Source organism: Aulonocara sp. 'chitande type north' Nkhata Bay, linkage group LG3, assembly GCF_057382095.1.
Source record: "Aulonocara sp. 'chitande type north' Nkhata Bay isolate Kocher_YH1m ecotype deep benthic linkage group LG3, A_spYH_male_GT1.1, whole genome shotgun sequence".
In the NCBI taxonomy this organism is placed as follows: Eukaryota; Metazoa; Chordata; class Actinopteri; order Cichliformes; family Cichlidae; genus Aulonocara; species Aulonocara sp. 'chitande type north' Nkhata Bay.
Window position 1 is genome coordinate 22,503,366 of NC_141346.1, and position 25,972 is coordinate 22,529,337.

At 38.7% G+C, this 25,972-nt stretch overlaps 2 protein-coding genes across 2 annotated transcripts; both read right to left on the minus strand.

The window, feature by feature from the left end:
• Positions 1–7,292: 7,292 nt before the first annotated feature.
• On the minus strand, positions 7,293–10,836 carry LOC147334590 (uncharacterized). Its single transcript, XM_086285960.1, has 6 exons — positions 10,791–10,836; positions 10,569–10,613; positions 9,503–9,763; positions 9,181–9,426; positions 7,690–7,851; positions 7,293–7,381 (listed from the first exon to the last, which is right to left on the minus strand). The coding sequence occupies exons 1-6, from the start codon at positions 10,819–10,821 to the stop codon at positions 7,293–7,295; spliced, it is 834 nt and encodes a 277-aa protein (XP_086142086.1). The 5' UTR covers positions 10,822–10,836.
• Positions 10,837–20,007: 9,171 nt separating this feature from the next.
• LOC147334591 (high affinity immunoglobulin epsilon receptor subunit alpha-like) lies at positions 20,008–22,010 on the minus strand. The gene is made up of 5 exons (XM_086273541.1): positions 21,968–22,010; positions 21,722–21,766; positions 21,126–21,386; positions 20,807–21,043; positions 20,008–20,350 (listed from the first exon to the last, which is right to left on the minus strand). Exons 1-5 carry the CDS (start codon positions 21,996–21,998, stop codon positions 20,145–20,147), a joined length of 780 nt encoding a protein of 259 aa, XP_086129667.1. The 5' UTR covers positions 21,999–22,010; the 3' UTR covers positions 20,008–20,144.
• Positions 22,011–25,972: the final 3,962 nt, after the last annotated feature.

The following is a 25,972-nucleotide window of genomic DNA, read 5'->3' on the forward strand; positions in this document are numbered from 1 at the left end:
GGGAATGTAGTTTGCCAAAGTTGCGTCATCCATCAGTGCTATGACGTCACAGTCAATCTGCACACAAGAAGACAGAAAAGAGTCATTTTCTGCAACATTTACGCTGCAAAGCAATATTACGGTTAAGGCTCTTAGGTCACTGCTAATGCCAGTATGAGAGTACTGACTGTAGTTGTCAGAAAAGCTATCTATTTTATGCAGGGCGAAACACAATAATGAAAGAAGCAAACTAAGGCATAGCCTTTCAGTAAATAATAAATCCTCTCTGTATTTAAAAAAAAAGCAGGACTTGATTGGTTATGATGTAGGTAGTACGTCTTCTAAGGGTGTTCTACGACACTGTGGTGGCGTCTGCTGTCTTTTATGTTGTGGTCTGCTGGAGTGGTGGAATGGCAACGGACAACACCTCCACGCTCTCTGCATGAGACTGTACGACCACTGAGCAGCTCGATCAGCAGTAGACTTTTGTGTACACGCTTGTGTACATATCTCTGTACATTTTTATCTGTACATATGAATGTTACTTATGTATGCAGGACTATAACGCAGAGTCATAAATACACAGTCCATTTAGTCATTTAAGCAAAGGTATTACACATAGAACACAAAGTAACATTGTAAATCAGTCTTTGGCACAATATCGGGATTATTTCGTTATTTATTTATTTATTTTTGTGTTTATGCGAACAATATGCCTGATTTGCAACTTTCTGCACTTCTATTGGTTGTGCGAACAAACGTCACGTCACTCCGAGGTCAAAGTTCAACGCGGCAGCGCTCCTCAGCCAGCACTTTTTATTTTATTGTTCTATAAAAAAAATCAAATACTGTATTAAGTTTATTTTTTACCGGTAGTTGACTGTAGTGTAGCCTACCATTTCCACACGTAGGCGTTAAGTGCACTGGGCAGCTCAGAGTATAAGATATGATTTCCTTCTTGAGCTGACATACATTACACAGTGCAGGAGAACGATGATGTCATTCTGACATTATAAACAGTTAACAGTTTGCTCATTTCTTCCGACACTGTACCACTAACGTATACACACAGTTACATGCACTACATTAGTTTGTGTTAGCTAACATGTTGTGAGGGGATCGTCAGCTAGCATCTGTAACACAGCTCCGCTTAACTGCCTTGAAAAACTCTGAAATAGTAGAACAATAAAATAAAATGCAACGAACCCATCTGGGATGATCCTGCGATCAACAACAGTTAAAACGTCAATTCACCTAGTATACTGTAACATCGTGAAACACGTTCATTCCTATATAACATTATAAGCTAACAAGTATGCTAACCGTAACTGTACCGTAACTGTTTTCCTGTAGAAATAGGAGACACCAAACTATTTCTCTTTTTGTTACTCACCTTCTGCTCTTCCATTAATAAAATAGCATCTTCGGGGACCCCTCGGCCACGCAAAAAATCACTTATATCCACCATATTTAGTAAATTAGTTCTCCACCTGCCAAACTGGACACATCGCTGTCACTGAAGCTGGAAGCCTGCAGGTGCCCACCTCAAAATTCTGAGATTAAAGTCAGAATTCTGACTTTAATCTCAGAATTCTGAGAAAAAAGTCAGAATTCTGAGATAAAAGTCAGAATTCTGAGATAAAAGTCAGAATTCTGAGATTAAAGTCAGAATTCTGAGATTAAAGTCAGAATTCTTTTTTTTTTTTCCAGTGGCCCTAATCCTCTTCCGTACAGCAGCCACTGACATTTTCAGACCTTCAGATGTATATGAAAAAACTGATTCAGTAGCATCCGTGTGATCTGATGAACAACAAGTTAATTCCTGAGCTACTGTCGCACGCTAATAACCTTTTGACACTAGAACTCTAATTTAGTATACATTTATTGTTCACAATGACCCATAATAATCATAGTCATGCAACATGATTAATTTTTCAGTTATTTATAAAAAGAGGTGATCCCTTGTTTGACACACTTGTTTATTCCAGCGTGAAAGCACTATTTTTTTTAAATGCTGAAATCCCAATGAGCTCTTCTTTTTTTGCTGTCACAGTTAATTTCTGAGCACTATGAATTGTTTTTGTGTGTGAGTGATTCTATGCATTTGAAAGCTGTGCAAATTTATAATGAAAGATCTAGTAGGTAAAGACATTTAAACACAATTTAGAAGACTGCAATAGTTATAGCTATAAACCAATTATTAGTTATTTGTCTATCCTTTGCAGATTTAAAGATGGACTGGAAGTCTGAATTTTTTAAGTGCACTGCAACAACATTCCAGTGTGCTGGCCGCACTTGGCTTTTGGGCAGTATTAGATTATAATATTATTTTATGCCATGTTAGACCCCTAAGTAAAGATTGTGAATTATTATGTAGTTTTAGTTGGCATTATTCTCCTGAATTAGAAGAAGCTGATAACTATTGCATTAGTTAAACTGATTTGCATTACATTAAACTGCTGACTTATTGTGAATGAATGATATTGTTTTATGATGCATTATACTGCTGAGTTATAAGAAATACTGTTCGCAGAAAATTATTGTCTTATTTGTCTGATTAGAAGAGAACAGAATATACTGGAGTTGTCTGCCCCATCTCAGCAGGAGCAGATAAACAGGGAGCCAAGGTCATAGCTTAAGCTCCGTGTGAGAGAAAGCATGTGAATGTTTAGGCTTTTATGATAAGGTGGGGACACCAGAGGCTATAAAAGTTTGATCAATGCTCCACCATTTTGAGATCTGAGGCTGTCTGCATACAGTGTCCATCTCCCATGCGTGTGATCATTAAAATCATCGTTTGACTTAACCCGGCCGGACCAGTGTTGTTATTGTGATTTTTCCTCTTGTATCCATCCCCAATATTTGAATCCGTAACAGCAGATTATCTCCTTGATTGTGAAGGTTTGAATGGCCGTTTTTATTTGTTTATAGTTTTATGAAAGGAGAGGTAAGGAAATTAATTTTCTGTAATGTACTACAGTGTTTACTTTCTTCTTTCAGCGAAGGCAACAGCAGTGTGTCTGGAAGATTTGATGATGTTTGCCACAGGGCTGACGGCAGTTCCACCGGTAGGAATGACACCACCACCATGCATCCAGTTTTTAAGTGTACCGCCTTTTCCAGTTGGAAACACCTATGCAAATACTCTGAAGCTACCCATCTGTGACTCATATGGCATCTTTAAGGCCAACATGGACTTTGGAATTCAAAATGCTCCAGGATTTGGATGTTCTTAAATTAGCAAGGTCATCAAGTTACAGTTACTGAGTTACCCTGTTAGGTTCAGCTGCCGTTGGCACACTACTTAACACATCCATGTGACAAGCAACTTCCATATTGTTAAACATTTAGTTGTTTTTTCTGAATATTGTGTATGTTGGAAAAGTGACAGAAATGCTGGACACTATTTGTAAATGGTTTTATTAAAGAAAATTTTAAATGTTTCCTTGTGGTTAAATGTTAATATTTAAATCCATGCCAGTTGCTGTATATTATGAACAATATTATATTCAATTTAGCAAGAGGGAAAGGAAACACTACTGACATTAAAAAATGAAGGAAAAACAGAAGGGCTGGAGCACTCAAGTAAGTCCAAAGGTTTTATTAGGTGCAAAAAAGGAAAGAAACTAACATTTCGACACTGTGTGTGTCTTCGTCAGAGTAACTCTGACAAATGTCATTACAAACTGAAGTTCAGTTGGTATCTAAAACCCAGCTATGTCCTTCTGGGCCAAATACAGTTCTGTGGCCGATTCCCAGTCTTGTGGCTGCTGCAGTGTGTTTTTTTGTACAGCCTGTTGTAAATATTCCTCAATGTTTGGATCACCACACAATCCAACCGGTAGCCCCTCCTCGGGAAACACATCCAGTTCCCTCTCCTCAACAGCAAATCCACAGTCTCTTGAACCATATCTGCAAAATGAAAATAGAACAGTGAAGGATTTTTTGCTGACAATATGGAACTATATAAATCAACGCATGCAGCGACTTGTTATAAACTGCTCTATCATACTTATGTGTAAAATTATGAATATATATTAACCAACTTAAGCAATAACAACACCTTGCATTTAGTTTGATGCAAAAGGTTAATTCATTTTGTTAAGAACTCAAATACCTGTGAGGCAAGAGATAGAGTTCGTTTGGAATCCCCCCTGGACACGATGCAAGTCTGCTTGGCCGGATCCTGTGTTTGTTCCAGAGGTCTTTGCATTCATCCAGGTCTTTCTGTAGAACCCCTCTGAAGCAGAATCTCAGCAAGCATTGGTGTTCGTAGCTTCCATTTAAGTTTCCAGAGTCTCTTAGGTCTCCAAAAAAGTCCATCCAAAACTGAGACCTGGGTATATAATTAATATTTAAGAATCAATTTAGCTTTGTTCTTGGTCATTTTATAGTGTTTGTTACATTTTGGTCCCATTTAAAACATGCCACAAATGGATGTCAAACAAAGTAATGCATATTAGTTTTCCATAAATATTGTAGCGACCCTGCAGTAATGTTCTTGTTAAAAATGCTGTATTCTTTTCACTCTGTTCTGTGTGTTGAGTGTGAGGAGTGGAGAGTTTGGTCTGAGTTTTTCATTTTGTATTGGCGTCGTTAAATCTAGGCAAGCATGCTCATTTCGGCACAACAGCTGACAGTGACCATTTTGAGTTCCTGCAATAAAGTGACGGCTGTTAACGTCTATCTCATCCAACTTTTCAACACGTCCAGCAGGACGCTACTCTATTTTCTTAAATGCATGTAAAACAAAAAAACAATCTGATCAGCTTTCACTGTAGCTTACACCTACCAGACACAAATGTACCCACCTTCCTCTTCTGAAATAAGACCACCATGACTCAATGCGCTGATTCCCAGTAGATGATCCGTAACTGTGGCTTGACGATCCAGCATAATAGTTCGTGTGCGCGTGACGGAGGGTACACTGTATTGCTGCCATAGTCCCATTCTCAGTCCCGAAGTCTGTTCGTAATCTCATTGGTATCACACCAAGACTCTTTACACAGTTTATATAATTGTGAGCTATAACAGCTGTTGTTTGTTGCTCCACACACAAGCCACATCAGTCTTCTTGAAAAGCCATCTATACATCCTGACAGGGCCAAGCCAAAGGGTTTCAGTTTATCATAGCCATCTACATGCCATATGTAATTGGGCCCCATGGAGTGATACGTGCGTCTTGTGAACCTCATTCGAGTTCTCAAAGCGATTCCTTGAGGATTTAGTTGTCTCAACAGCCTCATAACTACATCTTGCTTGTGTTTTCCTCTGCCTGCGTTGCGATCTTAACCTTATTCCTGTGTGTTCCATAGTGCTTAGTTTTTTGTATTTTCAGTTTAGTTTTTGTATTCTTCGTTTAGTTGGTTCTCTTTTGCCATCTAGCAATAAATCTAAGTTTGAGTTTACTTTCTGCCTCCAAGTGTCTGCACAGTAGGTCCTCCTTACACTACTCCTGCCTGCACACAGCCTTTACATGACACTTTGAGGCTATATTTTTTTAGTAACTACATGGATATTAAAAATCACCCACAAAAATTATTTTATCTGAGCTGAGCACTAAATCAGATAAAAAAAGAGAAATCACATAGAAACTGAGTAAAGCCCAGGAGACGCAATTCAAATGCCTGATGCGTAGCTTTGTTCAGAATAGGCCAAGGCTTTGGAATTAATTAAAACATCAGAAGTACAAATGCAAGCCAACACCAGAAAGCAGTGTGGCAACCTCTGCTTCAGATGGAAACTCAAACATCTCACACTTTGATCTTTCTTTTTGTTGAAAACCAAACCACAGAACAAATCCCACCGTGAGGGATAAAAAAGAAGCAGCCAGAGACACAAAATGTCTGTCCTTAAGAGTGCATGTAAACCACAATGTACTACCCCTCACTCTACATGTAAAGACACTTCATGCTTCACGCTGTGTTAGAAAATGGTTGAAGTTTGGTTTGTACTTACATTTAAAACCATTAAAAAAAGCTACCCTCATGATTATAACCCACTCTGACCTTCTGAAAATAAATTACCTTTCTTATTTTGCAGAGAACAGAATGAGAAGGGAGGTAGTAATATTATTAGACTTTATTTAGCCACTCAAAATACAACCTACTGTATTCTGTACTCACTGAGGCCAAACCCAGAGGAGCTGAGCACTGCAACCCAAGAACTAAATTAAATGATCTTCTTTGTTACCATAGAGTCACCAACACTAACTCAGCTCTTGACTTCTGCTCTGACACAGTTTAACCAAATCAATGTAGAACATCAGATCATTATCTGTGGCTTTGCTGAGCTATAGCTGTTGCTGCAGCATGAAATAAGACACCACTTTTTGCCCTAGATACTAGACCACATTTCAGTTAAAGACATGCTCAGTATCAAACTTTGCATGTGTATTTCACTGATGACCACAAACCTGGTGCATATGTTTTTGAAAAAAAAAAAAGAGAGGCGACACTTTCAGATTAGCAGTTGACCACATTCATGCACTTGAATTGTTTATGAGCAAGTGCACATGCAAGAAGGACAGCACTAATTGAACAATGCGCTTTACATTTAACTTTGAAATAACAGAGATAATGTTTTTATTAGCATTTGAACTTTATAACAATTATAGACATGAACACCAAAAACTGATGCCAATGTATTACTTACTAATCAATTACAAAAACAATATGTGTTGGGTATAATGCATTATAAAGTATTCACATTGGCATAACCACATTCGATTTTTCAGTGTTTAGTTATGTAACACAATGCTGTACTAAAATCTATTACATAAAAATTTAATTATGTGACATCAAAATATGACCTTTTACTGTGTGTTTCATTTTTTTGGCAATTTTACAGAGTAAAGAGAAAGTTACATAATAAGTATTGGGCAAATTTATTTCTCCAGAGAGTAATAAAATAACGTGTTGAATTACTTACTTAAGAAAAGTAACAGGTAATGTGTAATAGAATACTTATTTAAATAACAACTCCAACATTGCTGAAAAATTTGGGATACCTAATTTTTTTTCCTCTATTAAATGTGATTGTGTCTTCAGTCAGCTCTCTTTCTGCAACCTGTAAGATATACAGGAAAAATAGACCCCCCACCCACCTTCCCCCCAAAAAGGCAGAAAACAAAACATGTCAAAACATAATGGCAACCATTTGCTTTTGTACACATTACACACCAATAATAACTTATTTTCGTAGCTCCAAAAAAAGTATGAACATTTTAGTTATGAAACATTAGCTCTCCTATCACGACTTGTCTTTTATATTTACTACCCATCACATATTATCAAAATGGAGCACATAAGGCATCAATAATAACGAGTAGTCTCACCTTTGGGTTGAGTGTTACCCAGGCCTAACGTGTAGTAAATGGCTGTAGAATATAAAATATCTTCATCTGATGGAGAAAGACAGTCAAAGTGAGAGGAACGATATGTATACAGTAACATCATCTCAAAATCTCAGATTCTGTCTTTCTTTGACTTCCTCTTATTACTTTGTCTGGATGCAGTTGTCAAATCTCATAATTTATGATTGTATTCTGTTTCTTCTTTTCTTACAGAAGAATGCATCCTGAGACAATTATAAAGAAGATTAATTATGTAGTAGGCCTATTATTAACCCAATTTGCTGCTGCTTTGACATACATACATACATACACTTTTGAAAGTTATGCATAAAATATAATTATGTTATTTTCTTTACCTCTGTCCCAGTAACCTTCGCCAAAATAATACAGTCCCACTATCCCCACCAACAGAGCAGTCAGTAAAATGGTGGCGATAATCCATGGTGGTGCAGCAGAGAAGGAGTCTCTCCCCTCTTGGCGACTGTCTGGGTTAGTTGTGGAATTTACATTTTGAGAGTGTAAACAATGGTTAAAAAAAATACTCAAAATATGAAGTAACAGGAAAAAAATAAACCATCCAAATCCATTAAAATCACTATTTCCAATTACACTACAATGTTCTAAATGGCCAGGGAAGGTTTAGTTATCTAAATCTACAAATAACAGTTTTACTAAAAAGAACATCAGCAGTAATCAATATGGCATATACTTATCTTAAAACATCTGTGTCTCACCTGTGACTTTCAGCCAGCTCTCTGGTGATAATCCAGCTCCTGAGATGTGACACTTGTAAAGTCCTTCATCTGACTTGGAAACTTCCTGGATGGTCATGCTTCCTGTGGAGGTTCTATGGATAAGACGTCCATTTTTGTAGAAATCAGCGGCTAAGTTGGAGGAAGTTGTTTTGTTTCTGCAGCTCAGAGTCACAGTTTCTTGCATTAACACAGGAACAGCAGGACTCTCCAGGATCACAGAACCAACTGAAACAGCATGCATTTGTTATTTATTTTATATACATTTTAAATTAAATGACTCATTAAATATTCTTTCTGCAAACGTACCAGTGACAAACATATTAATACTGTTGCTTCTTGTCCCTCCCCCAGTCTCATACCAGTACTCTCCACTGTTGTCTGTATAAACTGTTTTAATCTTGCAGGATGATCCTGTTGGTGTTCTCTCGTTAGTTATGTTACATGGTTTTATTTTCCCTTTGAATTTATGCACAACTTCACAATAAACAACTCCTTCACAGTGAAATGTTACTGTTTCGTATTTAAAGAACTGCAATCTGTTTGGAACAATATGAAGAAAAACTGCATCTGAAACAAAAAAAAGGAAACTTTAGTTTAAAGTTTTACTTCAAAAAATGCTGTTCTGTGTCCGGTGATCCACCTGACTCAAACAGGCTGTCCTCTACACAGTCATTTAAAAAAATGCTTTGCTTCGAACATTACAGCTAACAACTGTACTTTTCTGTTTCAGTGCAGCTAGCCAAGTAATGAAGAGTCCATTACTGCTAAAGAGACAGAGTGAAAATAGACAGTTTCTTAATGTAAAAGTCATTGTTGCAGCCAGGAATGAAAGTTGAAGTTGAACTGAGTTTTTGTTTTAGTGTTGCTATTTTCTTCTGAGTTATCAATTCTGTCCCTATTAGCAGCAACCGGTCGACCAACCACATGAGGTCACATTCCATACAGACGGAAGATGACACTAAACATGTTTTTCGAACTTTGACTTGACCCAGTTATTTTTTTTAATCTAGCCGACAGTGTTACATCTACTAAAAAGAACATGGGCAGTAATTCATATGGCATCTATGTATATACTATAGCTCAGTGTCTCACCTGTGACTTTCAGCCAGCTCTCTGGTGATTCTCCAACTCCTGAGATGCGACAGTTGTAAAGCCCTTCATCTGACTTGGAAACTCTCTGGATGGTCATGTTTCCTGTGGAGCTACCAATTATGTGACGTCCATCTTTATAGAAATCAGCTGTGAAGTTGAAGGATGCAATTTTGTTTCTGCAGCTCAGAGTCACAGTTTCTTCCATTAACACAGGAACAGCAGGACTCTCCAGGATAACAGAACCCTCTGAAACAACAAGTATTTAATATTTATTTTATATTAACTTAAAATGATTCATTAAATATTATTTCTGCAAAAGTACCAGTGACAGAGATGTTGATGCTGTTGCTTCTCGTCCCTCCTTCAGTTTCATACCAGTACTCTCCACTGTCGTCTGTATAAGTAGTTTTAATCTTGCAGGATGATCCTGTTGGTGTTCTCTCATTTGTTTTGTTACATGATTTTATTTTCCCTTTGAATTTATGCATAACTTCACAATAATCGACTCCTTCACAGTAAAATGTCACTGCATTATATTCAAAGAACTGCAATCTGTTTGGATAAATATGAAGAGAAACTGCATCTGAAACAAAGAAAAAGGAAAACTTTAGTTTAAAGTTTTACTACTGAAACTGGTGTGTGTTATGAGTTCAAAATTGGGGATGGAGACGAGAAAAAACCACAATAACAACACTGGTCCGGCCAGGTTAAGTCAAACGATGATTTTAATAGTCACACGCGTGGGAGATGGACACTGTATGCAGACAGCCTCAGTTCTCAAAATGGTGGAGCATTGATCAAACTCTTATAGCCTCTGGTGCCTCCACCTTATCATAAAAGCCTAAACATTCACATGCTTTCTCTCACACGGCGCCTAAGCTACGACCTTAGCTCCCCGTTTATCTACTCCTGCTGAGATGGGGCAGAAAACTCCAGCATGTTCTGTTCTCTTCTAATCAGACAAATAAGGCAATAACTTTCTGCAAACAGTATTTCTTATAACATCATAAAACAATATCATTCATCCACAATAAATCAGCAGTCTAATGTAATGCAAATCAGTTTAACTAATGCAATAGTTATCACCTTCTTCTAATTCAGGAGAATAATGCCAACTAAAACTACATAATAATTCACAACCTTTAATTAGGGGTCTAACATGGCATAACATAATATTATAATTTTACATGTGCTAGATTTAAGCAAAGAAAGAATAAAAAGAGTAAATTAAAAAACCTGCAATTCCTGTGATGATGAACCAAGAACAGAGAGCAGAAGAGGTTCACAAAAGAACAAGTTGTGCTGTTTCCTACTTTTTTGACTAAATTGCTGTCTCCTCCGAAATCTTAAATATTTTTCACATAGATGAGCAAACAGCTGGTACTCACCAACTTTCTGACCCTGTACACCCATCAGAGTCATGATGGTCATCACTGAAGAGAGATAAAGATTTACTAAGATACATGTTGAATCCTACAGCTACTAATAAATTCATTGTCACAAAAATGCTTTTGTCTTAAAGTAAAAAGAAACAAAAACAAAGTCATATTTTTTTATAGAATTATTAACTTAGCATTTATAGTAATGTAGAAAAAAGAGAAAGTACTCACACAGTATGATGCAGAGAGCTCTGATCTCCATGTCTCCTTGCCGCAGACTGAAGACTGACATATAAAATCAGTTTTCAGAGGGCATCTATTAAAACAATTTTAATATAAATTGAATATTTTTATGACTTTAGGCAATGAAATAATATAGTTTTACAGTTTCCAAAGAAGCTCAGTTGCTTTTGTGTTAAGTCAACCCTCACTGTTTCAGTTCACTGTCAGTGGGCGGAACAAAAAACCCATTCAGACTAATGCTGTGTTTGATGCAGCTTGTAGACTGGTTCATGTTTCCTGTGCACAGTTGGGTGAACTGTGCTGAGATATGTCACAGAAGTAGTGAACATTTGAAACATCTTCCAGGGGTACTCAGCCCACTCAAGGAATTACCAAAGTCATTGAAGCTATTTTTCGTCACAGGATAGTTAATATCGCTATAGCTTTATTAAATAGCTTCTGCTGCAGCATGAAACAAAACATCACTTATTATGTCTGGGTACTAGACCACAATTCAGCCAAAGACATGTTCAGTCTCAAACAGGTTTACTTCATTGCTGACCACAAACTTGGTTCTTCTGTTTTGAGAAAGTAATATGACACCTTCCGAGTAGTGGTTGACCACACTAGGTGCATTTGAAAGCTGCAGGAGCTTTTTTCTTTTAAAAGCATTCATATATGTGTACAAGGACAAAGCAAATGAAACTGAAAGCAGATGATTAAATACACATGAACTACAATAAATTATACACAAGCACATCAAATCCAGCTGCACTGCTTTTAAATTGGAACAACTGTATTTAATTAGGTTACTACATTGTTATTACATTAACCAGTCTAATCTAAAGCTCCACACTTATCTAAGGTTATGAGCTTTGGGTAGTGACTGAAAACAATAGATCAAGGATGTAACAGCTGTTGAAATGCTAGTGTTTCACCACCAAATCAAAGCAAATCACTTTTATTGTCACATCACATGTGCAGGCACACTGGCACAGCACATGCGAGTGAAATTCTTGTGTGCGAGCCCCACAAGCAACAGAGATGTGCAAACACAACAACACAAACGAGCAAAATACAAGAATGGCTAATCTGAAACTAATAAATATATGTACAATATATAATAGTGTATGCATTTCTGGATGTGTATACTAAATATTTTCCTACGTGTGTGTGTGTGTGTGTGTGTGTGTGTGTGTGTATACACATTTTTACAAATTAAATAGTAAAAAAAAATAATAATAAAATATATAAAAATATACAGAGTTGAATATGTGCAAAACAAGTGGCATTTATATACAGTGTGGAGTGCATAATGTTGAAGTTCCAGTAGTGAAGCTGAGGTGTCTATGAAGTGTTCAGCAGTCTGATGGCCTGATGGAAAAAGCTGTCTCTCAGTCTGCTGGTACGGGACCGGATGCTGCAGAACCTCCTTCCTGATGGAAGCAGTCTGAACAGTTTATGGCTGGGGTGACTGGAGTCCTTGATGATCCTCCCCGCTTTCCTCAGGCAGCGCTTCCTGTAGATGTCTTGGAGGGAGGGAAGCTCACCTCCAATTATCCGTTCAGAGCACCGCACTACTCGCTGGAGAGCTTTGCAGTTGTAGGCGGTGCTGTTGCCATACCAGGTGGTGATGCATCCAGTGAGGATGCTCTCAATGGCACAGTGATAGAAGGACCTGAGGATGCGGGGGCTCATGCCGAATCTTTTCAGTCTCCTGAGAAAGAAGAGGCGCTGCTGCGCCTTCTTCACTGTTTTGTTTATGTGTACTGACCACGTAAGATCCTCAGCCAGATGTACTCCAAGGAACCGGAAGCTGCTCACTCTCTCCACAGCAGCGCCGTTGATGGTGATGGGGGTGTGTACTTCTCTGCACCTCCGGAAGTCCACTATCAACTCCTTTGTCTTTGCGACGTTGAGGGTGAGATGGTTGTCTTGACACCAGTGGGTCAGGGCACTGACCTCCTCCCTGTAAGACGTCTCATCACCGTTGGTGATAAGACCCACCACTGTAGTGTCATCCGCAAACTTCACAATGATGTTGGAGTTGTACCAGGCAGGTACACCAGGCAGAGCTCTTGTAATGCTAATGCCATTAATGCATTTTATTTTATGTTTTTATTTTTATGTTAAACATGTTTAAAATGTTCCTATTTGTATACAGGATTAGTATACTGTTAATTTGACACATGCAAAATAATTGATTTAGGTAAGTTTAAGGTAAGGGCAGAAGTCACTTCTATTTAGAAAAAAGGTCAGACAAGCTGCTCATGGTGGCTGTCTAGCCGTGTGATTATCAAGCTAAGGAAGAAATAATAAGTTTCCAAACACACCAGTTTGTCCACTGGTGTGTTTGTTTATATTTTCGGAATTTTATATTGTCATATGTTTTAATGTTGAAATATAATGCATTGGACATTTGTGTTCACCAGTTGTACGGTGTACCTGTGTATGTTAAGAGGATCACAGTAAAAAGCAGTAAAAATGAACTCTTGTGTCTCTCGTGTATGTGTAGAAGCCAGCATAAAGGATATATATGACGGAAATGAGCTTTCTCCGAAAGGTGGCTGGCCTCTGCCTTAGAGAGGGAGAGGTCAGACTAGAGTCAAAGCAGGTTAGGTGGTTTGGGGATGTGATAAGGATGAGGATGCCTCCTGGGTGAGGTGTTTCTGGCATTTCTCACAGACCCAGTTGGGGCAGACCCAGTACATGCTGGAGAGATTATATCTCTTGGCTAGTCTGGGAACGCCTTGGTGTTCCCCTGGACAAGCTGGAGGAGGTGGCTGGGAGGTCTGGCCTTGTCTGTTTAGAATGCTGCCACCGCGACTTTGCCCTGAGTAAGTGGAAAAAGATGGATGGAAATTTCACAACATTAACTTTTAATGAAGAAATAAATGCATGCCTTTGATGAAGATACTTCATCTGATCCAGCCCTAACTATATGCCATTGCAAAAAGGTTTAAAGTTTGAAGCTTAAAGGTTTGAAGCTTAATCTTAAAAGTAGAGATAGTGTATGTTCCACAAAAGAGGAGCCTGAAAATTGAAGGCTCTGCCGTTCCATTCTACTTTTGATTCATTAAAATAAAATAGGTCCTGCTTATTTAAGACCTTGTATGTGAGGAGCAGGATTTTGAATAAAATTCTGGATTTAACAATGAGCCAATGAAGGGAAGCCAATACAGGAGAAATATGCTCTTTCTTTCTAGTCCCCGTCAGTACTCTTGCTGCAGCATTTTGAATTAACTTGGATCAACTTATGTAAAACATTATAATAAGAGAAGCCCTCACAGTGAAAAGTTATTGGCTCATAATCAAGGAACTGTGATCTGTTTTGAAAAACACAAAAACTGCATCTGAGTCAAAATAAAGATTCACTTTATTTTTTTGTATTTTTTTTAATAACTGAAATGGGAGAGCAAACTAAATGAAATCACAGGGTAAAATAATAAATCTCAAATTGCATGAAATGATGTTCAAGCAGTTTAACTAGCCAGTACTTACCAACTCTGATCGTGTGCACAACAGGATCATCACACTCATCACTGAAAAGACAAAAAAGTGCTAAACTTTAAAGCTACTGATAAATGTATTTGTTATTTGGCATTGTGCATTTGTTATGATTCCTCGACATAAAACTTTTAAAACAACACAGTAATTTAAAAACGTTACTAACTTAAACAGATTCCTTATATTTTAGTTTTAATCTGGGAAAGAAGAAAGTACTCCGTGAGTTTGATGCAGAGGGCTCTGACCTCCATGACGTCTGGAGTATTTTACAGGGTACAGAGTAACTAGATTCCCAGAACTCAACTCTCAGGTAAGCTAATCAAAAGTTTCTTTATCAGGTCTAAATCTAAATGACTGTCTAATTAGTTTCACAGATAAATCTCTAGTCTCTCAGAAGGCTCAGAACTCTAAAACTCTCTCAGCTCTCCAGTAGAATTGCAGATGCATATTAAGCAGGCTGATTCCTGAAGTATCTGGCTCAGGTGGACGTCACACTTTGCCTCTCCTAAGTGTGAAATGGATACGAAGTTACAGTACCAGCAGGAGGAGATAATATGTTTAAAACCAACAAGTCGTTACTTACTAAGGATGGTAAGAATTACATTTCAGCCATTCAATGCCAGAATATTATTAACCTAGATGTAAATGTGTTAGTAGTGTCTCTTTAAATGTTTGTTTTCATGTTGGCTTGAAATAAAATATTGTCCGTTGCTGGTACTGAAGCTTCCTTACAAAGTGTGACAACCACACAGTGGAACAGCATATCTATTACATGATTTACCGTGATATTAACTTGCTCAGGCAGCAGATCTGGGATGTGGAAACACATGACAGTGGTGGTGTTGGCAGCATCTGATCAATCACAAAGGCAGTTTTCTTCCACACAAGAAGCATCAGAGACATAATCGGATGGTGAGGTGGAAATTGCTTAAGTTTGTTGCAGATCAAAGCAACATTAATTTTGTAGATAGAACAGGTACACTTGCTGTGTGTTCTATGTTCTAGTAGCTAAAATAGCACTAAAGTAAAAGAGACCATGCAACAGATTAGAATCAAGTATACTATATAGGCTAGTATTATATTTTTCTAAATCACAAAATTAATACACAAACAAGAAACGCAGTTTTAAGTTCCTGAAGTGATTTACACCAGTAAAAACTGAACCATCTTTGTAACACAGAAACACTCGAGGAGAACCCTGAAGTTACACGGATAAGTCAAACTCCTCTTGTACAGGTCTCAGGACAGCTGTGTCAGCTGGAAGGTGAATGGACACACCCACTTTAGAGGAGGAATGAAAATACACTTGATAGACAAAGGCAGATCTGCACCTGGAGGACAAGGAAGGCCATAAAAAATTTGGTCGCAAATGCGACCAAATTTTTCAGTGGTGCGACTAAAAAAAAATATTTGGTTGCACCTGTGCGACCAACTGTTCGGCTAGCAAAAAAAAAAAAAAAAATCTGCAACCTTCCCTGTGGTCAACAACAGACACACATTTTGCCCCTATCATGGACTAAACCAATCAGAGATAGTCAGGGGCGGGACCTCTCTGATTGGCCGTGGTCCAGTTGAAAGTGCAGGTGGAAGTGGGAGGTGAGTAGCTTGAATAAAGCGATATCAATTCATTAAATCCTGAATCGACTTTTAAATATAACTGTGTTTTGCCAGAAACGCCAGATTCTCAGAGTAAAGCTCACAAAACCATTTCAACAACAACCAAACAGCAAATGAGAGCAGGTACACGGATTCCACACAAAGACGTAAACACAGGACGGACCCGACGCATCAGAATCAACTTTGTCTTTCTCGGCTTTCTCACCCGACGGCCCGTAGACGGACACGCTGTCAGAGCTTAGCGATCCTGATGCGTCCGGTCCGCGCTGTGATTACGTCTTTTTGTGCTGATTCTGAGCTGCAGGTTTTGTCTCTCCAACCAAAGTTCACCGAACCAGCAGCAAAAGAAGCAGCAAACTGCACTTCACATTTGATCAATGTCGTCATGAATTTTGCTGTTTTGCTTCCACGACTATTAAAATCACACTTCATGCACAGCTAGCTCTCTCTCTGTACTTCAAGAACAGTTTCCCGTCTCCAATCTCTGTTTTCTGTATTCATTCGCTTATTACCCACCAGTCTACCGTTGTTTACAGCGCTGTCGGCTGCTGTCTTTTTCTTTTCTTTTTTTCACTTAAATGACCTCGGACAAGAAAGCCTATTTTTTCTGTTGTTCAATACTGAAGAAATTTTAACTTTATATGCAGAACATTGTAGAATATTTTTAAGGTTATCTGCTATAAAAAGCCAGACCAGGAAAATCTCCTTCATGTTTTTCTGTGTTTTATTCTCAGTTACTTTCACACAAAGGCATCTGCTGTGATGTTCACAATTCTGATGAAGTCAGTACTGATAAATGATCAGAATTATAATATTTCTGACTGTCTGAGGCTAAGTTGAATCGAATCGGGACTTTGAAAACCGGAATCGAATGGATTATAGAAATCAGTGATGATACCCAGCCCTAGTGAGCAGCCTAGGCACGACAGAAGTGGATGTAGCTGTAATAGGAAAAGAACTATTGCTAACTTTTCTGTTAAGTTAAGGCCTGATCCTTCTGAAATTCATAGCCAGTGCTCTGACACGGTGTCATCAATCTTTGAATGCTGAAAAAGCACAGTGTATCCAGAAAAACACATATTATATAAATTATTATAAAATTTGTGTGCGCCTAACTTTTGTGCCAGTACGCCTAACTTTTTAAAGTTAGGCGTACCGGTACGCCCATGGCAAAAAGTTAGTCTAGAGCCCTGCAGTGGGTCCCTTTGCATTGATGGCAGCATGTGTTCATTTCAATCCATCTCTGCCACCTGCAGTAAATCATGAACATTGCAGCATTCACTTTCATCAGGCAGAAAAACACTACATGCTTGTTGACCCTGAGTACAATTTTGACTATGATGAAGAATAATAACCAGATGTGCATATAAGAAATCATCTTTAGGACCAGCTGCAAATATATCAATCATTTTTTTAGCTTTTTATTTTTTTTTTAATCATCATTCAGCACATCAGCATATTAAAGTGTTTCACCTAGAGTTATATATTTGTATTAATCATTGCACATTATTGTTGGCAACTATGGTCTATAGCAAGGCAGTGTTGGGATTCAGAGATTCTTTTATTGATACCATATAATTTGCCTTATGAAGAATGTATTAATAACATGTTTCACAGTATCATTTATCAGTAATATTTCCTACAGGGTTTATATTGCATTGAATATGTCTGTCATCACATTGACCTTTCTATTTTTACAGGTTGAGTTCATTTTATACACAATGCATAAATGTGCTTGGTTAGAGTTGATGTTCCATTCTAGAAGGTTTTAAGCTTCACTGGTGAGAGTGTCCAGATGATACATGCTGAGGGGAGATGAGAACATAGCAGGTTAATTGCATGCACGCTTACAATACACATATTAATCTAGTAGCAGGTTTGAGTGAAGGCCTAAGCGTCTTCTACTTCAGTTTGAGACTGGCTGCAAAAGTACTCTACTTAGTGATTAATGACGAGGGTCCAATTATTAGCTCTCAGAGATGCTAAGACCTGAAGTTATTACCTTAAAAGGCAAGTAATGAAGAAAGGAGAAGTTATATGTCAGTTTATAGTTATTAAAAGTATATGTGATGTACCCTTGTCTGCACGGGTTGAACTTTTGCCCGTCTGTCACCATGTATTTTTGAACTGTATTGACGTAGGTGTGATATTTTGTCCTATAAAACCAGAACCCAATGTATTCTTGTCAGAGCAACCCATTCCGTATGCTGACGGTTGGTTGTTCTCCTGTGATAATAAAACTCATCGTTTGATTGCACTTTTCCGGAGCCTCCGTAGTTTGTTGTCTGGTCTAAAGTTGATCAATCTCGCAGCAGCAGCCACTGCTAAAGTTTTGCAGATTCAATTCCATTATCAATATCACTTATCCATTTTCTTATCGATTCTCATTGGCTCCACTTTGACAGTCACCACCATCACTAAGCAGCATGTGGAAGACATTACATTTGCAAATGAATTACCTGCTGTATGGTTAGATGGCTGTGTATGTTGGAGGTATTTCACATCTTTTTTTTTGCGATCAGTGTTGGAGCTATTACTCAAAAAAAATGTAATATTACACATTTAAAACACTTTTCTTAAAAGCAATGTGGTGCATTAGTGAATATCTAACTTCCAGGAGAATGTAACTCAGTATACAACTTGTTAAATTGCTTTTGCATTTGTCTGTAAAATAACCTGAAACACACCATCTCATAATTACTATTTAACAATATAAACTTATAGGCTACGACACAAATCCCTATCCTAATGAGGACACAGATATGTTATTTGTCTTTGGTATTTAGTTATGAACACAAAGCCGGTAGTACAAAGCAAAGATGAAAACCAGCACAAAGTGATCACCACAATCATTCGGTTTCAGAACCAAGAACAGGTGGAAATGGAAACTGGAGCCTGGCTGCCCATCCATTTTTTACTTGCTTAAGTTCACAGTCTGGCTGCTGGACTGGGGTAGGCATTCACTCAGCTTTAGTATCACTTTTGTTTCTTGGCTAGCTTAGCATTAGCATGCTGCCTTTATAGATTGTTGCAAAGAACCAAGTTGTGTTAACATACTGCATAATGCAGTTTTTTGTCCAGTTGTCACTTCACCATTACGCTCTTGCCCTTTTTGCAATAAAAAAGTAATAATACATATAATAGTAGTAAAAAGTGCCACTATTTTTCTCTCTGGGATATGAACTAAAATCAGCTGATTGTAGTGCAAGTGCAAGTTGAACTGATAAATGGAATCAGTAAGTAAACAAGGAAATGGACAACTCTTCTTTATTCCAATCTCTATGTAGCAGTCAGTGAGGTGACTTCATCCTTGGGAAAGATACTGATGCTTGACTTGGTCTGTGTTCATCAGAGTATGAATGTTAGATACAAAAACAGTGTTTGTGTGAATGGCTGGCAATAAAATAGAACCAGAATTATAATATTTTAATTATCCCTATGTGGTTTACAGTTGCTCCAAGACATTAACAGTAACATAGTGAACTAATTAAATATTGCAATACATTATAAAGTTTACAAAATATAGCTCTAATATATACAAATAGCTCAATTACAGACACCAAAATATTACAGAGGTTCATATTAGGCCAACGTATCACCATCATCCAGGTACATGGTTATAATACTCCAAATGTTGCTTAAATGGTAATAATTTCTTCATGAGGGGAAATTGGGAAATTGATCAGTGTTCAAAATGTCTATAACTACATTCATCAGTGAGAGGTATGAGTCTCTGCATCAATATAAATTGGATAATGAATACTTATTACTTATCACGCATTTCCTCAATAATGACATTTTTAAATTGTAATTGTTTTCCTTTTTGTGTTGTTTTTTGTATTTTGCCTTTTGCAAAATGTACTGTGTTGTCTTTTTTTTAACATAGGGAGTGCGGCACTACCCACACGACCCCGACTTCACATGGTCTGGCTCTGAGGTGTCACCAACATTTAAAACATCACAGCATTTTAACAACAATAAATGTAACAATCTCTACATTTTAGTTTGATAATGAAAATGAAAGTTTGATGCAGAGACACATCACATGCACACAATTGTGCATGTCTTGCAGAGACATTTTTGACCACTGCCAAAAAAAAAAAAAAAAAAAGCCCTATAAAAAACAGTCCTAACCACTCTGTGTCTAAGCAGTCACAGCACATGATGCATCAAATAGAGCGTGAGGTAAAGTAAAGTAATGAGGTACAGCTTTCTATTGTCTATTTGTGCTACTTGTAATCATTCACTGCTTGCAGTAACATGACATTTACATTTACATGAGACTGAACTTGAGTTAGTTTTTGCGGCTCTGAATTTCCCAGAGTTAAGAAGTCCCACCACCACCAGCAGCAGAGCCACCATCGCCATGGTGAACACGGTCCGTAAGACGAGGTAGATATGACAGCTGGCCTCTGAGAAGGGGTTTATCTCAGTGTTTGTGTGATGAGTTTTCAAGTGATCGACTGGAGAGATGATAGAAATTAATTAACTATATGTGGTCACCTTGGTTATTTATCTTGGATCTACATTTAATTAAATTCAAGGGCTGAGAAGTTGCCAGAGATGCAGTTCCTCCGATGTCCACTAGAGGACAAAGTTAGTTAATCCCCATAGACTGCCAAACTGTTAAAGGCTTAACTAGGGAAGAAAAATTGTGTAACAATTTTGTGTGACAAAAATATAGTAAATTATTTAGTAATGAAACAGTTTTTAATCACACAAAGCAGGAGACAGGAGTGATGAGAATAGAGTTAGACTACAATTTCTGCTGATTTTGTCTGACAGAATAGAAACAACTTAAGTTTCTTTATAGCTGACACATTACTCACATATTACAGTTGTAATACGACTGGCATTAAAAGGGAGAAAAAAAGACCTCTTCATTGTCTCACCTGTGGTACTGAGCCAGGTCTCTGGTGATTCTCCAGCTCCTGAGATGCTGCACTTGTAATATCCTTCATCAGACTTTGAAACTCTGTGGATGGTCATGTTTTGTGTGGAGTTGGTGCTGATGTGGAGTCCATCTTTATAGAAATCAGTTGTGAAGTTGAAGGAAGTTGTCTTGTTTCTGCAGCCCAGGGTCACAGTTTCTCCCTCCATCACAGGAACAGCAGGGATCTCCAGGATCACAGAACCAGCTAAGTAACATGAGTCTGATATTAAGTTGATATTACATGTAATTAAAATGAATCACAAAATATTGTCTCACTGCAAACATACCAGTGACAGAGATGTTGATACTGTTGCTTCTGATCACTCCTTTAGTCTCATGCCAGTACTCCCCACTGTCATCACGATAAACATTTGTGATGGTGCAGGATGATCCTGTCGGTGTTCTCTTGTTAGTTTTGGGACATGTTTTTATTTTCCCTTTGACATTATGCACAACGTCACAATAAAAAAAACCTTCACAGTAAAAGGTCACTGCCTCATATTCAAAGAACTGTAGTCTGTTTGGAAGGATATGAAGAGAAACTGCATCTAGATGAAGAAAAAGAGACAGGTGCAGTTTACTGATGAATTCAAAAACTTCTGGAGTTACTCTTACAATAAAACAAAATGGAAAGCATAACAGTAAATAAAATCCTCATCATAACTGGGTAATCCGCTATGAGAACTTTCCCAGTGATTAAACCCAGAATTAGGGGGAAGAACGACAAGAGATGCAGTACAGGGCCAAAAGTTGGACGCCAGCCTGTGACACTGTACTCTGAGCTAAACTGGCACATCCTTTTTTACTTCTTTTAAACTGCCTACTGCTTCGAACTAAAAAATAAAATTAATGGTCATACCAATGAGAAACAGATTATACTCACCGGCTTTCTGAGAATGTGAGCAGAGCAGGACCGCGATGATCATCACTGATAAGCCAAAAACACAGATAAAAATCAGTATATTCATTTTTAAAACTTGTTGAATCTATCAGCTAAAAATGGTATTTGTTACATCTCTAATGTGCCACCAAAAGGGTCCTCACTATGATAGCTTTAAATATACAACATTTTCACATTACCAAAGTCTTTATAGTTTAGCTTTAATGTATAAATGGAGACAGTACTCACACAGTCTGATGCAGAGAGCTCTGACCTCCATGATGTCTTGCTGCAGACCAACAGACTCTCTTTGTGTGACTAATTTGAAAGAACTCTAAATAGTTTTCAGAGAACCAGAGGTGAGGTTGTGGTTGGTCATCTGACACAAAGACAGCCTGATGCTGCCTTCAGTGAAACTTGTAGTTATTTAACCTTCATCTTGTGCTTGGATTAGAGCAGCAATGGATTCATTATTCTTCTGCTTTTTTATTTATTTAATCAAACAGTTACTCTACATTTTGTGATGAAGCCAGTTTTAAACTGAAGCTGGAAGCAGCGAAAAAGAGATCCACATAACTATTTCAAGCAATGTCAGAATTATTTGAATACATACATAAAAGTTGGTGTTTTCTGATACATATAGACGATTGTTTTAATCTTCTACTGCAGAAGATAAAAACAATGCTTTATAGTGAAGACACGCATTTCAATGCAAACTTGTCATCTTATGCTGTGTTTAGCAGGAAGAGTTGTGAACCCAATATGAGGGAGTCAAAGGCTGAACTGGACTCAGAATCAGTTTTATTTAAATAATTAATTTAAGTTACGTTTGTATTATATTATAACATATTTATATCATATTTATATTATAAGTTATAAGTTAAATTTGAATAATTTAACTGGCAGGAACTCAGAGATCCAAACAGGCAAAATATGCAGCAAGAACGAGACACTGGATGGAGAGAGAGAAAGACCATATATGCGCAAGAGGGAATCAGGGCAGAGGGAAAACACCTGCGGAAGATGGATGGACATAATCTAACTGATGAGACAGGGGAAGCAAAACTGAACATGTGCACACAACAAAAGACTCAGAATAAAACAAATAATAAAACACAAGAAACACATGAGATGCAGCTTGTCTAAATACAGAGAACAGAGGAAGGAAACAGACACAAGACCACGAAGACACAAAATGGGGGCGAGTGAGTGAGGGACAAGCAGCATGACAGAAACCGGACAGACACACAGAGACATGAATGGGAAACAGATGAAAAAACATGGTGACAAGACAGACTTTACAGTGAGGTACAACTAACTAACACAGGAGATTCTGGGGAGGACACACAGAAGCAAGACAAAGACAAACAGGACACGAAAGAGAACAGACCAATTAAACAAGTAACTAAGAACTAGAAATACACATGATTAAACTACAAGCAGAAGGAAACTAAACAATACCAAATAAATAAGAAACACATATCACCACAATAATAAACAAAGTCCAAAAACACTGGGTCATTAGAGTTCCAAAAAAAGAACAAGCAGTTTAGGGGCCTGGCCACGTAGCCAGTGGCCTACACAGAGCAGTTCGGGTTGGCCGTGCGGCCAGCAGCGCGGAGCCCCCTCATTGGGTTCTGGGACTGGCTAAACACCAGCTGTCCCCACCTGAGAAATGGGTATGGTTGGAGGGATGGGCTTGCTTCTTGCTAACGGACAGTCTCACACACAGACAGAGTTCTGGCAAGCAGAAATGTGACAGTTTATTTAGAAAAGGGGTGAACCACAGTGCTATATATATATTTTAACAGTGAGTTGGGCAGGGGTCCAGGGGGAAGAGGAAAGGGAATCCACACACACACTTTCCTCTTCAGCACCATCACCACCACTTCTCTTCTGCACACACTCACTCCTCTTCAGCCACTCTCATCCAGATCTCCACTCATGCTGCCGTACACAGAAATCACAAGGGAGGGTCCGTCACAAGGTCCAGTGAAATCTATATATAGAGAGCACAGGTTAGTTCAACAGGTGAGTAAACAAAGAGCGATTTCTAAGAAAGAGGTGAGAGAACAAACACAAGTTCAACGTTCCCACAACTAACTGCTCCGTGCCAGAGAATTAAATAGTTACAGAGCACCCTGGTGTTATGGCACTGATCATTAACAGGTGGTGGCAATCAGCACAGGTGTGCGGGCCAAGAGCAAGAGCCCATAACGAGCTCCACCCAGGCAGGCAGGAGAGAGTGAGAGAGAACAACACATAAACAAAACCTGCAGCCATCACGAGCCAGCCAGAGAGGGATGGGATCATGACACTAGGAACAGGGAAAGGCGCAAGAAGTAGCTGGACACCAACTGCCCCTGCATGAGGAACATGTACAGGTGCAGGAATGAACTGGGTTATGGCTATCCTCATCTGGGGAGCAGGTGATGGCTGGACACCAGCTGTCCCCACCCCAGGAACTAATATGAGTGCGGGAACCAGTGGACCAGTATAAGTTTACTGTAATTAATTAAAGGGAAGCACAGAGAAGCTGAGTATGTCTCATAACCATTTCTTCATCATCGCTAACACTCAGCTTATGACTTCTGCTTTCACACAGTGTGGTCAAACAAAAGTAGAAAGCCACATAATTTTCTTTGACTATATTGAACAGAAACGGCACTTATTTCTGAGTACAAGACCACATCTAAGTTAGAGACATGCTCAGTATCAGACTTTGCATCACTGACAACAAACTTGCATTTGCATCTGTTTTGCAAAATAAAGTAATGTGACATTTTCAGATTAATGGACACCACAATTAGCTTTTTTTCACGTAATGGTATTTATAGAGCTGTAAACAGATAAAGCAGATGGGACACCGGAAAGCACTAACAACAGTTATATAAGAAGCAAAGCACCTCCCATAGAACATCCTGAGGAACATGGTTCGAATGCCTTCTCCAAGTCCACAAAACACATGCAGACTGGTTGGGCCAACTCATGCACCCTCAAGTATCATCGAGAGCGTAAAGAGTTTGTCCAGTGTTCCACCAACCTGGACAAAAATCGCATTGCTCTTCCTGAATCAAATGTTCGAATAATGGAAAGATTCTCCTTTCCAGCACCCTGGCACCTTCTAGTCCCCCTTTTTGAAGTTCTGAAGCACCCCCACCCGGTCTGCCAGTTCATAGGTACTGCCCATGATCTCCATGCAACATTGCAGAGGTGTGTAAATCAAGAGAGTCCTACAACATCCATAGTCTTCAGGAACTCAGGGTGAACCTAATCCAACCTAGCAGCCCTGCCACCGAGGAGTTGTTTAACTGCTTCAGTGACCTCACTCCCTGTGATGGAGAGTTGTCACCCCTATCCCAGACACTGCTTCTCCTATGGAAGATGTGTCAGTGGGATTAAGGAGGTAATCCCACTGATAAAGTATCCCTTCCACCGCCCGAGAATATCTTCAGTCAAAGTCAGCAGCGCTCCACCCACACTTTACCTTTTCCCCTCCTGAGTTGTCTGACCAGAATCTCTTCAAGGCAGTCCGAAAGCATTTTTCCATGGCCTCTCCGAAGTCCAGCCACTCAAACCACTGCCTGAGTTGTGTTCTACTTGGCCTAAGTGTCCCCAATATCCCTTGAATGCTGTCAAAGCTCTGATGGAGGTGGGAGTTGAAGATCGTAGGGATGGGGTCATCTCCTAGGCATTCCCAACACACCCCAGGTTTGTCCAGCTTCCTCCCCCACAGTGTGATCCACCTGATCAGCAGGTGGTGATCAGTTGACAGCTCAGTACCTCTCTTTATGCAACTTTCCAATATATGGCTGTAGATCTGATGATACGATTACAAAGTTGATCATTGACCTGAGGCCTAGGGTGTTCTGGTGCCATGTGCACTTATGGACACATGAGCATTGAGTGAGTCCCCAGGTGGATGGCCCATTACGATGATTTTTTTAAATTGAGTTGCAACTTGTGGGTAAGTGTCACTAGACCCATATTCTGGACCCATATTTGACAGCCTGAGCTGTAGAATATGGATCTAGAGGACAGTACATCTTTGTCTAATAGAGGAAAGCAGTAAAGCTGAGAGGTCATCACTTATATTAACAGTAATATAACGGATGATGATCTCTGGTTATCATTCACTGTGGTCATTCAATTTCATGTGAAATTTTAGGAAAATCTCTCATTCAGAGTTAGAAACGAAAATCAATACCATTTCTATCAGTCCGTTATGTTACCTGCTGCTAGCAGGACTCTGAG